Source organism: Papio anubis, chromosome 2, assembly GCF_008728515.1.
Source record: "Papio anubis isolate 15944 chromosome 2, Panubis1.0, whole genome shotgun sequence".
NCBI classification, from domain to species: Eukaryota; Metazoa; Chordata; class Mammalia; order Primates; family Cercopithecidae; genus Papio; species Papio anubis.
This window is the reverse complement of record NC_044977.1, coordinates 76,597,872-76,612,539: the sequence shown is the minus strand read 5'-3', so window position 1 is coordinate 76,612,539 and position 14,668 is coordinate 76,597,872. Positions and strand designations below refer to the sequence as shown.

Here is a 14,668-nt window from a genome sequence, read left to right as displayed (position 1 = left end):
TAATGAACTCATGGTGGATACCTTCCCTAACACAAAGATTATATTTTGAAAATTTAAAAACACAGTATGTGTGTTCAAAGAAAGGCAGAATAGCTGAGCAGTTAAGAGTGTGGGCTCTCAAGAGGTAGAAAGGCTTCAAACCCTGGCTCCACACCAAAACCTTCCCAGCTTGGGGCAAGTTGATTATCACCTGTCTCTGATAACTGCATCTGTAGAATGAGGATAATAGTAGTATATATTCAATAAGGTCACTATGATGGTTAGATAAGGTAACGCATAAAAAGATTTAACATGGTGTTTTACTGGTAGCACTGTTGGCAACTTGATGTGTTATTATTGTTAATAACATGTTTATTATTTACTATGATTTGGATGTTTGTCCCTTCCAAACTCCATGTTGAAATTTGATCTCCAATGTAGGAGGTGGGACCTTATGGGAGGTGTTTGAAGCCATGGGACAAGAGCCCTCATGAATAAATGAATGACCTCCCTTTTGTGTGGGAGTGTTGAGTGAGTTCTCACTCTATTAGTTACCACGAGAGCTGGTTGTTCAAAAGAGCCTGGCACTTCCCTCCTCCTCTTGCATCCTCTCTTGCCGTGTGATCTGTGCATACACCAGCTCCCCTTCACTTTCTACCATGAGTAGAAGCCCTCTGAGGTCCTCACCAGTTGCAGATGCCTCATCTTGAACTTTCCAGCCATCAGAATCGCAAGCCAAATTTTTCTTTTTTCTTTATAAATCACCCAGTCTCAGGTATTCTGTTACAGCAACACTGACCAGACTAAGACATTATTGTTTATGATCTGTAAACCTAAAGTCTATACGATGAATTTGGTTTTTATTTCTCTATTCTCACAGGGACAAGAAACCAAGCCAAAATACAGAGAGATCCTTTCTGAACTTGATGAGCACACAGAAAATAAGCTAGATTTTGAAGACTTCATGATCTTGCTCTTAAGCATCACTGTCATGTCAGATCTGCTACAAAATATATGGAGTGTAAAAATTATGAAATAGTCTCAAATATGATGTATAAAATAATGGCAAAAGACAATAAAGTGTTTCCATCTTATTTTTGATTAATTGAATATATCAATCATGCAGCTGGAATTGCCTAGGATAGTTCTGATTGCTAGTATTCAGATTCAATGTAACTCCAAAAATTTACCCATACACTTCAGGACTGTTTGAATGATAAGGTCTCTGTATGCTTTACAATATGATAGATTTTATATCACTGAATAATACATTGCTTTTGCTGAGTCAAAGGTGACCTAGAGCCTCTACTTATAGTCATTGAGTCACTCATTCATTCACTAAACATTTGTTGAGCATCTACTTGATGGGACTGCTGAGGATACAGTAATGAATCGGGCAGACAGTTCCCTCCTTCAGACATGCTGGCAGAAGTCTAGCAGAAGAGATGGACATTGAACAATTTTTAATTAATTGCATACACAGTATAATTAGAATTGAAATAAGGGCTATAGGATGCTAAAAGAGATTATCACCTGATGTGAGTTCAAAGGTCAGAGAAGCTTTACTGACATTCTATAAAAGGCAAAACAAAAAACAAAGAAATTGGTCTGTGGATGCAAGGGATATGGGTAGGAAATGAGGCTGTCCACGAACGGGCACAAGGAGCCTTTTTCTTTTCTTTTTTTTTTTTTTTTGAGATGGGATATTGCTCTTGTCACCCAGGCTAGAGTGCAATGGCATGATCTCGGCTCACTGCAACCTCCGCCTTCCAGGTTCAAGCGATTGTCCTGCCTCAGCCTCCCGAGTAGCTGGGATTACAGGCATGTGTCACCAAGTCAGGCTAATTTTTTTGTATTTTTAGTAGAGACAGGGTTTTGCCATGTTGGCCAGGCTGGTCTCGAACTCCTGACCTCAGATGATCCACCCACCTTGGCCTCCCAAAGTGCTGGGATTACAGGCGTGAGCCACCAAGCCTGGCCAAGGGAACTTTTAAGGGGGCTGGAAATGGTCTCCATTTTGATTGTGAGGTGTGGCTACATGACTGCATGCATTTGTCAAACTCATAGAACTACACACTGAAAAGAGTGAATTGTACTGTGTGTCTATTAAACCTAAATAAATCTGACTTAACAAAAAAATAAAACCCAATATTCTTGTAATCTCTGACCACAATTTAACCAACAACTCCTTGGGATTATGATGTAAAAGTAGTCATATCCCAGAGACCCACACTGACTCCCATGACCACCTCCTGTATTCCTGAGTTTAAATTACACACCACACACACACACACACACACACACACATAACCAATGCCTGAACCTTTAAGATAGTTTCTCACAAAGACTTTTATTCATATAGGACCTTGCCTGAGGACAGCAGGCCCCAGTAGGGTAGCTCAGCATATGGCAATGGGCACTCAAGGTCCCCAGAGCGGGCACTGGGCAACAGCCAGAGGCACAAGCCTTAATCAACCCTGGCTTTCAGAGATGCCATCTTACTCTATCTTTACATAGGAGTAATAATGTCCCCCCTTTCCGACTGCAGGAACTGAGGCTTAGAATAGCTAAATGATGGTCCAGGATCATTCAGATAATCAATTTTAGAGTCAGAATCCTGGCAGAAGCAAAGAGGTGCCAAAAGGGGAGGAGAAAGAGGAGACATAGTTTTCCGGCTTTGATTCCATTTTGTTCCAGTCACTTGCTAAGCTCCACAATCAGGCAGGCAGTCACCTAACATGTATTGCACTTCTACTGCAGGCTGTTGTCAGAGAGAGGCAAAGAGGAAGGAGTCACATGTGGTCTATTGGAGCTATTCTACAATCCTGTCAAATGCATGGTAGGACTTTACTTATCTGTTTCCTTACAGTTGAGTGTGTCCATCCTTTGGCCAGTGACATTTGAGCTGAAGTGAAATGTGCCACTTCCAGGTGAAGGCTTTGAGAGCCTGGGCTCAATTCACTGCCCTGCTTCTCTGGGCTGTGATAACTGGCAAATGCCCCGTGGAGGCTGCTCCTTCAGCCTAGATCCTGAGGGAGGCCATTTTGGAGCAGAAGCCCAGACAAACTGATATGGACATCTTGCTGAAGGAAGAAATAAATCTTTTACCAGAAAAAAGACTGTCATTCATTGCAAAATTATTATAACTTCCCAAGTCCCTCCGTCACCTCTCATTTTCTTTCTAGCCCAATATTGTATGCCTCATAATCTATGTTAAGAAAATCCGCCAGGCACAGTGGCTCACACCTGTAATCTCAGCACTTTGGGAGGCCGAGGCAGGCAGATCACCTGAGGTCAGGAGTTTGAGACCAGCCTGACCAACATGAAGAAACCCCATCTCTGCTAAAAATACAAAATTAGCTGGGCGTTGTGGCACATGCCTGTAATCCCAGCTACTCGAGAGGCTGAGGCAGGAGAATCACTTGAACCTGGGAGGCGGAAGTTGCAGTGAGCCAAGATTGCACCATTGCACCCCAGCCTGGGCAACAAGAGTGAAACTCCATCTCAAAAAAAAAAAAAAAAAAATCCTTTCCAGAGTGAAACCTTCAGCCTTGCTCTGGTGAAGTGTTGCCTCGTCTTGTGGTTTTCCAGACCCACCAGAACCCAACTCCCTGGCCCTCCCCACTTCCAAACTTCAGACACTCTAAATCCAAGAGCTTACAAATCATGTAAAGGAAAGCCCCAGACTTTATCCTTTCACCATTTTAACAGGAGGCAAGAGTGTTTCACAAAAACATTCAAACTCACTTATCTGACAAAAGAAGAAAAAGGAATTAAAGGAAATTTGTTATATGTCCAGTTTTCAAAGACTTCTTGCTTTGAGCTGCTTCAAGTTGAGTGACAGAAAAGATTTCTTTCTTTTTTTTTTTTGACAAACACAGGGCTCATACTATGAGCCAGGCACTGTTCTAGGGAGTTCCAAATAGAAACCCATTTAATACCCATAACAACCTTGTGAGATAGGCATTATTATTATCACCATCTCATAGATGAGGAAACCAAAGCATGAAGGTTTTGATTTTCATGAATCACACAACTAAGCAGATTCGAGAGTTTTCTGCCTTCCTCAAGGGCATTGTTAATTTTGCTTTAATATTAGATGTCATTGGGAGCAATAATATTATAACTCACCAAAAATAGCTGTGCACATTTCAGGCACTGTGCAAGAGATAGCAGTACCAGCTGGGCCCTAGAGAACCATTTGGCATTCCTCAAATAGAATTCTGTGGGCTGTTCTCCCTCGAAGCCCTTTGTGTCTCAGTTGCAAGTAGCTGAATATGGCAACCTTGGTGGCCAATGGAAAGGTCATATTCACACCTTTCAGAGAAGGAGACCAGAGAGCCTGGCCAATGGTGTGATGAAGAATTTTGGAGTCCTTCCAACTCTATGGGCTCCCAGTAAGAATTTTTGAAAATCCATCCCAGATGGAAAGTCACACTCCTCTGGGAGGGATATCAATTATAGAATCTATTTTAGGCTGATGCAAAGAATGCAAACAGAGCAAAAGCACATGCACGTGTTGAAGCATCAGTGACAGACAAATCAATGAGTGTGATGCTAAGACACTAAAACATAGGATATCTACTTCTTGGTTCTAGTGCCAGGACCATGGGCTCTACTCTAAAAACCAAGCTGCCATCTTGAAAATGTTACTGATCGTCACAAGTGAGATCGTGATGCAAATCTGTCTTGAGATACCTTGGTTGAAAAGAAAAAAAAATCCCTTCCAATTACACATGTATACATATACACACACAAACAAAGGAAAAATGGGAGGGTTGTATTCACCAAGGTACAGAGCATATAATGGAATGAAAGGATAGAGAATGCAATGAATGTCCACACAATCCTGAAAACAGCAATAGAAAGGAAAATTGAGGCTTCACACTCAGTTTCTCTCAAATGAATTGGTTTCTGATCTCTGCTTCTCTCTGTATGTGGTCATTATTCTGTATTCTCTTTCTATCCCTCTATCTCTATTTCCTAAACCAATTATTTCTGGATTCTTGGCACAAGAACCAAACACGATATCCCCATTGCTGACTTGACTTTTCTCTTTAAATGCTCAACAGACACTCAGTAGCATCTCAGAAGGCCCGATTCTTATCCCAGGAGAGAGAAGCTGATTGGCTGAGTTTGAGTAATGACTTCTAATATAATCGTTTGAGGTTGAGGAGGAGGCTGACATGCTCACTTAGCAGGGACTGTAGGAACTGACACTACAGAGTCTGTGGACGGGTTCTCAAAGAAAGAAGAGAGGAACTGGGGAGGAAGTGATTGATAGAGGAAATTATAAGAATCTCTAATACAAAATCTGTAACTTGGACTAGAAGGGCAATGGTATTTGCATCTCAGATACGGGCTCAGTGAAAGTGCCTGGAAGAAATAATTTTGTTTGTTACTCCAAGTGAAACCTTTTGTGTATTGTCATTGTACAAAAGAAGCTAACCTGAGTCTCCCTGGGAAGTTTTCCTGTGATTAAATATAGCCAAGATATTCCTGTACAAGAGCTGCAATACCCTTGCAATTTGGTGCAACACCCTTGCAATTTGGTGAACATGATAGAAACATACCCTATCCAAGAACCCCTAATTTTCTTTATTTTAGCATCTAAAAATGGATCCAACTCTGAGATCAGGATTTGTGCTTTAAATAGTCCTTTATAAGAAAGGGGGAGAGGGTTGGAAGAAAACCAACTGTTCATCAGCTGATTTTCTTCATGGGTGGAGCTAAGGAGAGCTCTTGGGGAGACCATTCTGCTGAATAGAAAAAGGTTGGGCCAGCCCATTAACAAGTGGGGAGAGTGACCCAAAGCATTCAAGCCTGAGAGATTTGTTGTGATAGTCTCCTCTTCTCTAATTTCAATCTAGGCCACATGGATTCTGATTTCTCTTTGATCTTTTAAGAGGTACAATTTTTAAATCAAATACAGGAGGTGGCATGGTATAAAATGGAAATTTTAGCATGTTTTATACTCCCACACACTTGAGGAATACCACACGTTCCTGTTACAAGTTCTCAGTACCTTTTTCACAACTCTAAATCTAAAGAACAGTTACCATCTAAATTTTTTCATAATTATTTGGTAACAAATTACGAACTGTAACTAACTGGGGCCTTTATTTCTTCCACTTTGTGTGAGTGTTCAGTGTGTAGCCAGGAGATCTATGCCCTAGAGAAACCACTGATCTATAGAAGTGGGCCAGAGAGAGGACCTAAACTCTAGTCCCAGATATACCACCACAAGCTGGGTAGCTCTGCAAAACTCCTTCACCTTTTCTAAATGAGCCTTGTGTTTTTCTTACAAATAAAATTTTGAGATCAGAAAGGGCCTGTTTTCTTACAGAAGTTGCTGTGGGACTTCAAGAGGCATATACACATTTCAGGAGCACAAAGTGTACCTATGCACATGTCTGATGTCTATTCTAACTTGTCTAATTCTAGACAAATTGTTACTATCATTTTCTTTATTAATAACTGCCCTTTATAGAACATCTACTGCACTCAAGTACTGCTGTACGGTCTTTTATTAATCCCCTATACAGCTTTAGGACATTGGTATTTCTCTATTTTACAAAAGAGAATGAAATTTAGGGAAGGTTGAGTGTCCTACCCGGGATCTCAGAGCATTAAGTGGCAGATCGAATCCAGGATTGCAACCGAGGATTATTTCATGCTACAGCCTAGCTTCTTTATGATACCAGGAGTGGATGTAAAACCACCAAAGGATGGTCTCTCCATTATTTACAGTTTATACTTAATTACCACAAATTTATTCTATAAAATGAGGAAGAGGGAGGGGAAGCAGCAGCATTTCACATGCCCAGAGCTCAAAGGAATCAAGAAGAGTTTTGTGGGTTTTTTTAATGCTCTAACGATATCATGATTTCCCTCCCTCTCTCTGTCATTTAGTTTAGTTTTCCAGAAAATTATTCCTTTGGGAGAAGACAACTGAGCTTTTAAATCTGTGTGGCCTGTAGCCCATGGTTTTCCTTAAAGAAGGTACAAATGCTGGGAAGAAGACCATGGAAGAAGGGAAAGAAAGGCAGTAGAGCCCCTGGGATGGTGAAAGTATCTTCCTGATCTTAGTACATGACAGGTGGCACGGTAGAAACACTGATGCAAAGGTTAGAATGGCTTTTACTTCCAGCTCTGTACCTGCTACCTCCTCTCTAGCTCTCAGATTCTTCCTTACTTAGGAAAAAGGCACTCTGTGAGCAGATGTTCCCTAAAATCCCTTCCCATTCTGATACTGTTTTATGCAAACCAATATTTTCAAAAAGAAAAGTATAACAAGGGACTAACACACATATGGACAAATTCTAATCACTTAAGAATCTGTCTCTTCTACCCCTTTTCACAACCTTTGACCAGACAGTCTGTGGCATAAGCCGAGCACAGAGAGGGCTAAATGTCAATAAGCAGGTGATGTCCTCGATGGGAGAATGAGAAGAGGGGCTGGAGAAGCTAACACATTCTCAGTGCTTTTTAGATTAAGAATACGAAGATAAGGTCAAACAATTCATGTGGCCATCTATTAACCTGTAAGATCTTTAAAAGCAAGAGCCTTGCCTGTCTTGTACAGTAGCTTCAGCACCTAGAACAGCACCTGTGTATAGCAAATGCTTAGTGAATATTGAACAGAAAAATGACTTTGGGAGGCCGAGGCGGGTGGATCACGAGGTCGAGAGATTGAGACCATCCTGGCCAACATGGTGAAACTCCGTCTCTACTAAAAATACAAAAATTAGTTGGGCGTGGTGGCACGCACCTGTAGTCCCAGCTACTCAGGAGGCTGAGGCAGGAGAATCACTTGAATCCAGGAGGTGGAGGTTGCAGTGAGCTGAGATCACACCACTGCACTTCAGCCTGAGCGACAGCGAGACTAAAAAAAAAAAAAAGAAAAGAAAGAAAGAAAGAAAGAAAGAAAGAAAGAAAGAAAGAAAGAAAGAAAGAAAGAAAGAAAGAAAGAAAAAACGAATGTATGAATGAGGGCTTCTCAAACAGAAAGGGTAGAAAGGGGACTATTAACATATTTGCTTATATGCAGGTCAATGACATGCCAAAAGAAGAAAACACAGGTGTGCTCTAGTGGTAGATGAGTAAACTAGGTCTGATCACAAAGACTGTGCTAGTTTTCAGAATTGGTGGAAGGGAATATGCGGACTCCATTTAAGACTGCATTTATTCCAGTTTAGCTCATAACTAGCAAATAAGCAGTATTCCAGATCAAAAACACTCTGTGTCTTTGAGTTACTTCAAAGACACAGAGAATGCAGCACTCTCGTTGTTTAAGGGTCAATGAAGTTCTCACAGAATGGAAAATTCACCAAGACAGAGAAGCTCAGAACCCAGAAACACCTGCCAGCTGTGAATATCTGAGGAAAGAACCACATGAGCACTCCAAGACCCTTCTGTTTCTTATTAAGCTTTGGACTTCACCCAGCCCAGCCAATTTGTGGAAGCACATTTTTATGTATGAGATACAGTCATTTCCAAATGTAATGATTTAGTTTTTATATTCAAAGGAACTTCACTAGTCTCATCTCCTAAGCCCAGTTTCTTGTCCTTTTACCCTAAGGGTGTACTTGGACCTCAGATAGATTTTCAGTCTGCAGTGGGAAAATCTCTGGACTTCTCACCCAAAGAGGCAGAGAACTCAGGCAGGAGTAAGACAACAGCTTACTTGGTTGTAAGGCTGCCGCATCTCTGGTGGCCTGTACAGGCTTGGAACTAGCTGCTTTCTCACAATCTCTCTCTCTTTGAAGGAATGAAAGCTATAGGTACTGGGGAGCCTCTGGAGGGCTTAATGAAAATCAATAACAAAAATTAAAGATGGGAAAAGGGGAAATCATAAGGAGGTTTCTAAAAATCTTCGATTTCTCTGACACTTTCGCCTTCATGGAAAGACTTTTGATTCCCCCCTGAAAAGCATGTGTGGAATCGCAAAGACAATGAATTGCACAGTAATGTAGCTCATCGCTCATGAGCTGTCCTTGCTAGATTTCCCTCCACCAAGCTCCTTCTCTGAAACCAGGATGGGAGGAGAGATGAAGAATGAAAATAACTTCCAAACTCTGGGGTCATCACCTGGTACTGGACTGTGGTTTCTTGGCTCCTGGAACTCTTCTGAAATTAAGCTAGATATGGATGACATGGCTTTTAACTACCCTAAGGCCACACACAAAACAAACTTGACTGTGATATTGTCTCTGATTTTTCTTTCTTTCTTTTTTTTTTTTTTTTAAGAGACAGGGTTTTGCTTTGTCACCCAGGCTGGAGCACAGTGGTGTGATTATAGCTCACTGTCACCTCAAACTCCTGGGCTCTAGCAACCCTCCCACCTCAGCTTCCTGAGTAACTTAGACTACTGGACCGTGCTACCATAGCTATTTTTAAAATCATTTGTACAGATGGGGTCTTGCCATATTGCCAGTCTAGTCTCAAACTCCTGGCCTCAGGTGATCCTCCCATCTCAACTTCCCAAAGCTCTGGGATTACAGGCATGAGCCACTGTGCCCAGTTTTGTCTCTGATCTTTATTTTAATGGTTTTTGAGCTGTCTATGTTACTTCAAAGACACATAGAATGCATAGAATGAAGAACTCTCATTGTTTAAGTGTCAATGAAATTCTCACAGAATGGGAAATCCTTCAAGACAGAGAAGCCCAGAACCCAGAAATATCTGCCAGCTGTGAATATCTGGGGAAAAACCACATAAGCACTCAGAGACCCTTCTGTTTGGGAATGATGCAAAATCTCTGGAATAGCATGTCATTATATAAATTATATTAGTTGCTCTTGGCGAATTCCAGCCTGAGAACTGAGATTCTTATTCGTCTCCATATCCTCAAGAGAGCTGATCATCAGCTCTCAAGAAACAACGGTGGAAAATAAAACAGAAAATATTAGGATGGTGCAAAAGTAAAGTAAAGGTAATGGCAAAAACCACAATTACTTTTGCACCAACTTAATAGATATCTGTCAACTCTCCCTCACATTGAAGCACTACAGTTAGAGTGCTTACAAGGTGGGTTTAGGGGTGAAGCTCCAGACTATCCAAGAATCCCCATTCCTCTTGGACATGGGTTGAGGCTCAAGCACAAAGGAGCAGAACACTGGTAAAGAGAGATTGCTCCAGACACCCGTCAAAAATGGCAAGACAGATTTTGTTCAACTAACTGCAGTAGAGGAGAGAGATTTCAGTATAGAGCTGAGCTCAGCTCCAAGTAAAATAGACAGGGAAGACTTTATCCAAGACTATTGCAATAAGGAAGAGACATAGAACTCAACTCTAAATACAGTAGGGGCAAGTGGTGATTTATAGCAATGGGCAGGGTGAGGAAGTAGGTGAAAAATTGCGAAGAGGAGACTGGTTAGGTATGAAGGATCATGGAAATAAAGAACTTTATTGGATATCAAATGTGAGAGATTCACACTAAACAGGACTTGACAGTCTAAGGACAAAGCCTACGGGAAAAAAGGACTCAAATGAGACTAAACAATGTTCCTCCAAGGAACTAGTCCAGGAGAAATATATGGTACATTTACTACAATACAAAGATTATTGAAGCATTTAATCTCCCATCCACATGGTCGACAGATATGTATGAAGCACTTCTGCTGGGTTCTGGTATGCAGTGTGGGAGTAAGGTAGATATGATACCTGTTCTCATGGAGCTATGTGGAGTTCTCATGGCACTTACTGACCTACATAATTTTCAGTTTGCAGAAACTAGAAATTATGTAGCTCAACTGGAAATTATGAAGTTCAGTAAGTGCAACGACAGGGAAAGTACAGAAATGTCTAACAGAAGCATTCAACTCTGGTTTTGAGTTTTTTACTGTTTTTTTTAAAATAACTTCACAGATAATATTTTGTCTAAGGCCTGAAAGATTGGTAGAACTTGGCAAGGCAGCAAAGACAGAGAATAACATCATTAAGAACATAGCAGGTTCAATAAACTGGAAAAAAAACAAAAAGCATGATATGACCCAAATGCAGCATGAGGCAAAGATGTGGGAGAGATGTGAGAAATTAGGCTGGGAAATTGGATACAGGCCAAATCGGAAAAAGCCTCAAGAACCACATTTAAATATATATATATTTAAATACATATTTAAATGTATACATAAATATAAAATATATATATTTAAATATATACATTTAAATATATAAATATATTTAATTTATATTTAAATATATAAATATAAAATATATATTTAAATAAATATATACACATGCATTTAAATATATATTTAAATAAATATATATTTATATATGTTTTTATATATTTATATATGTTTATATATATTTATATATGTTTATATATTATATATATGTTTATACATATATATTTATATATGTGGTTCTTGAGGCTTAATATATATATTTATTATAATAATATATGTATTATATATAATACATATATTATAAATATTTATTATTATAATGTGCTCAGGACACTTACATTAGCCCACAGTTGGGCAAAACTATTTAACACAAGCCTATTTTATAATAAAGTGTTGAATAGCTCATGGAATGTATTGAATACTATACTACCCTGAAAATGAAAACAGAAGCCAGGCATGGTGGCTCACACCTGTAATCCCAGCACTTTGGGAGGCCAAAGTGGGTGGATCACCTGAGATCAGGAGTTCGAGACCAGCCTGACCAACATGGTGAAACCCTATCTCTAACAAAAATATAAAATTAGCCAGGCATGGTGGCGCATGCCTGTAATCCCAGCTACTCAGGAGGCTGAGGCAGGAAAATCACTTGAACCCAAGAGGCGGAGGTTGCAGTGAGCCGAGATTGTGCCACCACACTCCAGCCTGGGTAACAAGAGTGAAACTCTGTCAAAAAAAAAAAAAGAAAACAGAATGGTTGTATGGGTATTCAAAGTACAGTTTCTACTGAATACATATTGCTTTTGCACCATCGTAAAGTAAAAAAAAAAAAATTCGTGAGTTGAACCATTGTTAAGTTGAGGACCATCTGTATGTTTATTGCAGGACTTCTCTGAGCCTTTATTTAGTAGATATCTTAGTTTGGGTTCCCCCAGAAGCATACTATAAAATAAGAATTAGAATATAATTAGTTTATTTGGGACGTTATTTCTGGCAACTTCACTAGGAGAAGTGAAGTCAGTCAACACAGGGTACATTAATGAGCTGGTTTACCACTATGGGGACCTGGAGCTCAATCCCACTGGTGATCTCTGAGAGACAATGTAGAACACACTTCAGAGTTATCCCAACCAACAGGCGAGAAAGCTGTGAAATTTTCTCCCAACTACCATCCCTCATTTGTTGAAGTCTGCTTTCAAAGGGGTTGACTCTCAAGTACTTCCAGCTTGCTCTGCAGGCCACAACGTGTACTTCCTGAGTCAGCAGTAAAAGAACACAAATAACAAAACAAGACACTTGAGCAAAAGTCACATGAGTTTATACTATGCAGAGTGTGCAGAGAATACAAGCAGAGCAAGGACAGCAACTCCTCCAATAGGTAACGTGGTTTGTGAAGCTCCAAGAGGTAGATTAAGTTTGCGTTTTCCCAGTATATTTGACCACAGAATCTTCTCCGTCTAGAACATCCTGAAGGCTGGTAATGTTTCACATAATAAACTTTGAGGGCTTCTTCTAGATCAGTAGTCAATAAGCTTTATCTGTAAAGGTAAACTTTATCTGTAAAGATAGTAAATACTTTTGGCTTTACATGACATATGGTGTCTGTCACAACTGTTCAACTCTGCTGTGACAATCCCCAAAACAGCCAGAGACAATATGCAAATGAATTTCCATGGTTGTGTTTCAATAGAGCTTTATTTATAAAATTAGGTGGCCAGCCAGATTTCACCCATCAGGTGTAGTTTGCTGACCCCTGGTCTGGCCATTCCTACAGCTCCATCCAGCTGTAGGATTCTAAGACGTGTGTGGTTGCCCTACACAGCAGGGAAGTCAGAGTGACTGATCTTAGCAAAGCCTTAACTCTCTTCTCTCATGTGGATTCATAGTAAATGGCGTTTCAAATCAATGTACCTAACCACTACAGAATCCCATCCCGGCCAGTCCTCTGCCACAGTCCCATGTATTCCATTTTGCTGAAGAAAAGCAAATGAGCCTAAATTTAATTAATCTGCTAGGGAAATAAAAATAGTGTTGCCTGAAAGCTGCCTGATGCCAAGAATTTTCTGTGTCACAGGAAGAGAAAAATAAATAGTGGCTTAAAATAAACAAAGTTCTGCTCACCCTAGGATCCTAAAGAGATATAAAGACTGGGGGAGGAGGGAAAGGGGTCAGAGAACACCCAACTCCAGCTTCTTTATTTTCTAGCTTGAAGGCATAAGGACAACACTTTCTCCTGATACACCCATTTAGCTACCTAGTGAATGCTGGGCATTCGTTCCTTAATTCAAGAAAAATATATTGGATGCCTAATCTTTGCCAGACACAGTGCTAGACAGGACTGGCTACATAATTTGTTGGGCCCTGAATTTTGCAAAACAAAAATTCAGGGCTTTTGTTCAGCAATTACAGTATCAGGAATATCAAAATGATGACAGCAGAGTACTATACCAAGCCTGGGGCCCTTCTGACTACTGTGCAATTGCATAGGCCACACACCCAAGAAGCTAGCCCTGGCTGAACATTGGTTTTACAAAGATACATACGGTTACAAAGAAGATTTCAGTCTTCGCTCTAGAGAAGCTACTATCCAAGAGGGAGAGAAGATGTATGTTATAAGACTGTCAGAGCTTCATATCTTCCTTTTCAAATCCATCACCACTTTTATGCACATCAGATCCCAGTGAGCTTCTACGTTCAACAGCCAGCACCTGCGTCTCTCTGTTGGCATCTGGCCACAGGCTGCTGGAGCCACTTTGCTGGGGAGCTCAGAGAACTGGAAGTCCTTCACCATTGACTTGTGTGCTAGTCCATTTAGTTTGCTCCTTGCCCCTGGTTAGGTCAGCCCTGAGGCCAGATGTGCAATGGTCCCAGACCTTCTCCGTAGGATTAAGTCATACCCCAGCCTAGATCCCTTCCCTTCCTATTTCCCCACTTCCCTACCAGTTCTTCTTGGGAGCACTTCCTAATAGATTATTTCCACACACAAATTTTCATTTCAGAGTCTGCTTTTGAGGAATCCAGTCAAAAACACACACATATGAATTATAGGGGACTGTTAATAGACTAAATGTCTGTGACCCAAAAATATTCTTATGTTGAAATCCTGGCTGGGCGCGGCGGCTCACGCCTGTAATCCCAGCACTTTGGGAGGTGGAGGCGGGCGTATCACGAGGTCAGGAGATCGAGACCATCCTGGCCAACATGGTGAAACTCCGTCTCTATTAAAAATACAAAAATTAGCGGTGCACATGGTGCGCGCCTGTAGTCCCAGCCACTTGAGAGGCTGAGGCAGGAGAATCTCTTGAACCCAGGAGGTGGAGGTTGCAGTGAGCCGAGACCGCAACACTGCACTCCAGCCTGAGAGACAGAGTGACACTCCGTTTCAAAAAAAAAAAAAGAAGTCCTAACTCCCAAAGCGGGGATTTTGGGAGGTGACTAGGTCATAAGAGTGGAGACCTCATGAATGGAATTAGTGCCCTTATAAGAAGAGATGATTTCTCTCTCAATCCTGTGAAGGTTCCAGGAGAAGTTGGCCATCTGCAAAGCTGGAAGAGACTGCC

At 40.8% G+C, this 14,668-nt stretch overlaps 1 protein-coding gene across 1 annotated transcript in view; it reads left to right on the top strand.

The window, feature by feature from the left end:
- SNTN (sentan, cilia apical structure protein) overlaps positions 1-1,560 on the top strand; it is a 30,167-nt gene extending 28,607 nt beyond the window's left edge. Inside the window, exon 3 of the mRNA XM_021933904.1 lies at positions 860-1,560. Within this exon, the coding sequence (XP_021789596.1) occupies positions 860-1,018 (159 nt within the window). The 3' untranslated portion in view covers positions 1,019-1,560. The remainder of the gene's footprint in view (positions 1-859) is intronic.
- The last annotated feature ends 13,108 nt before the right edge of the window (positions 1,561-14,668 follow it).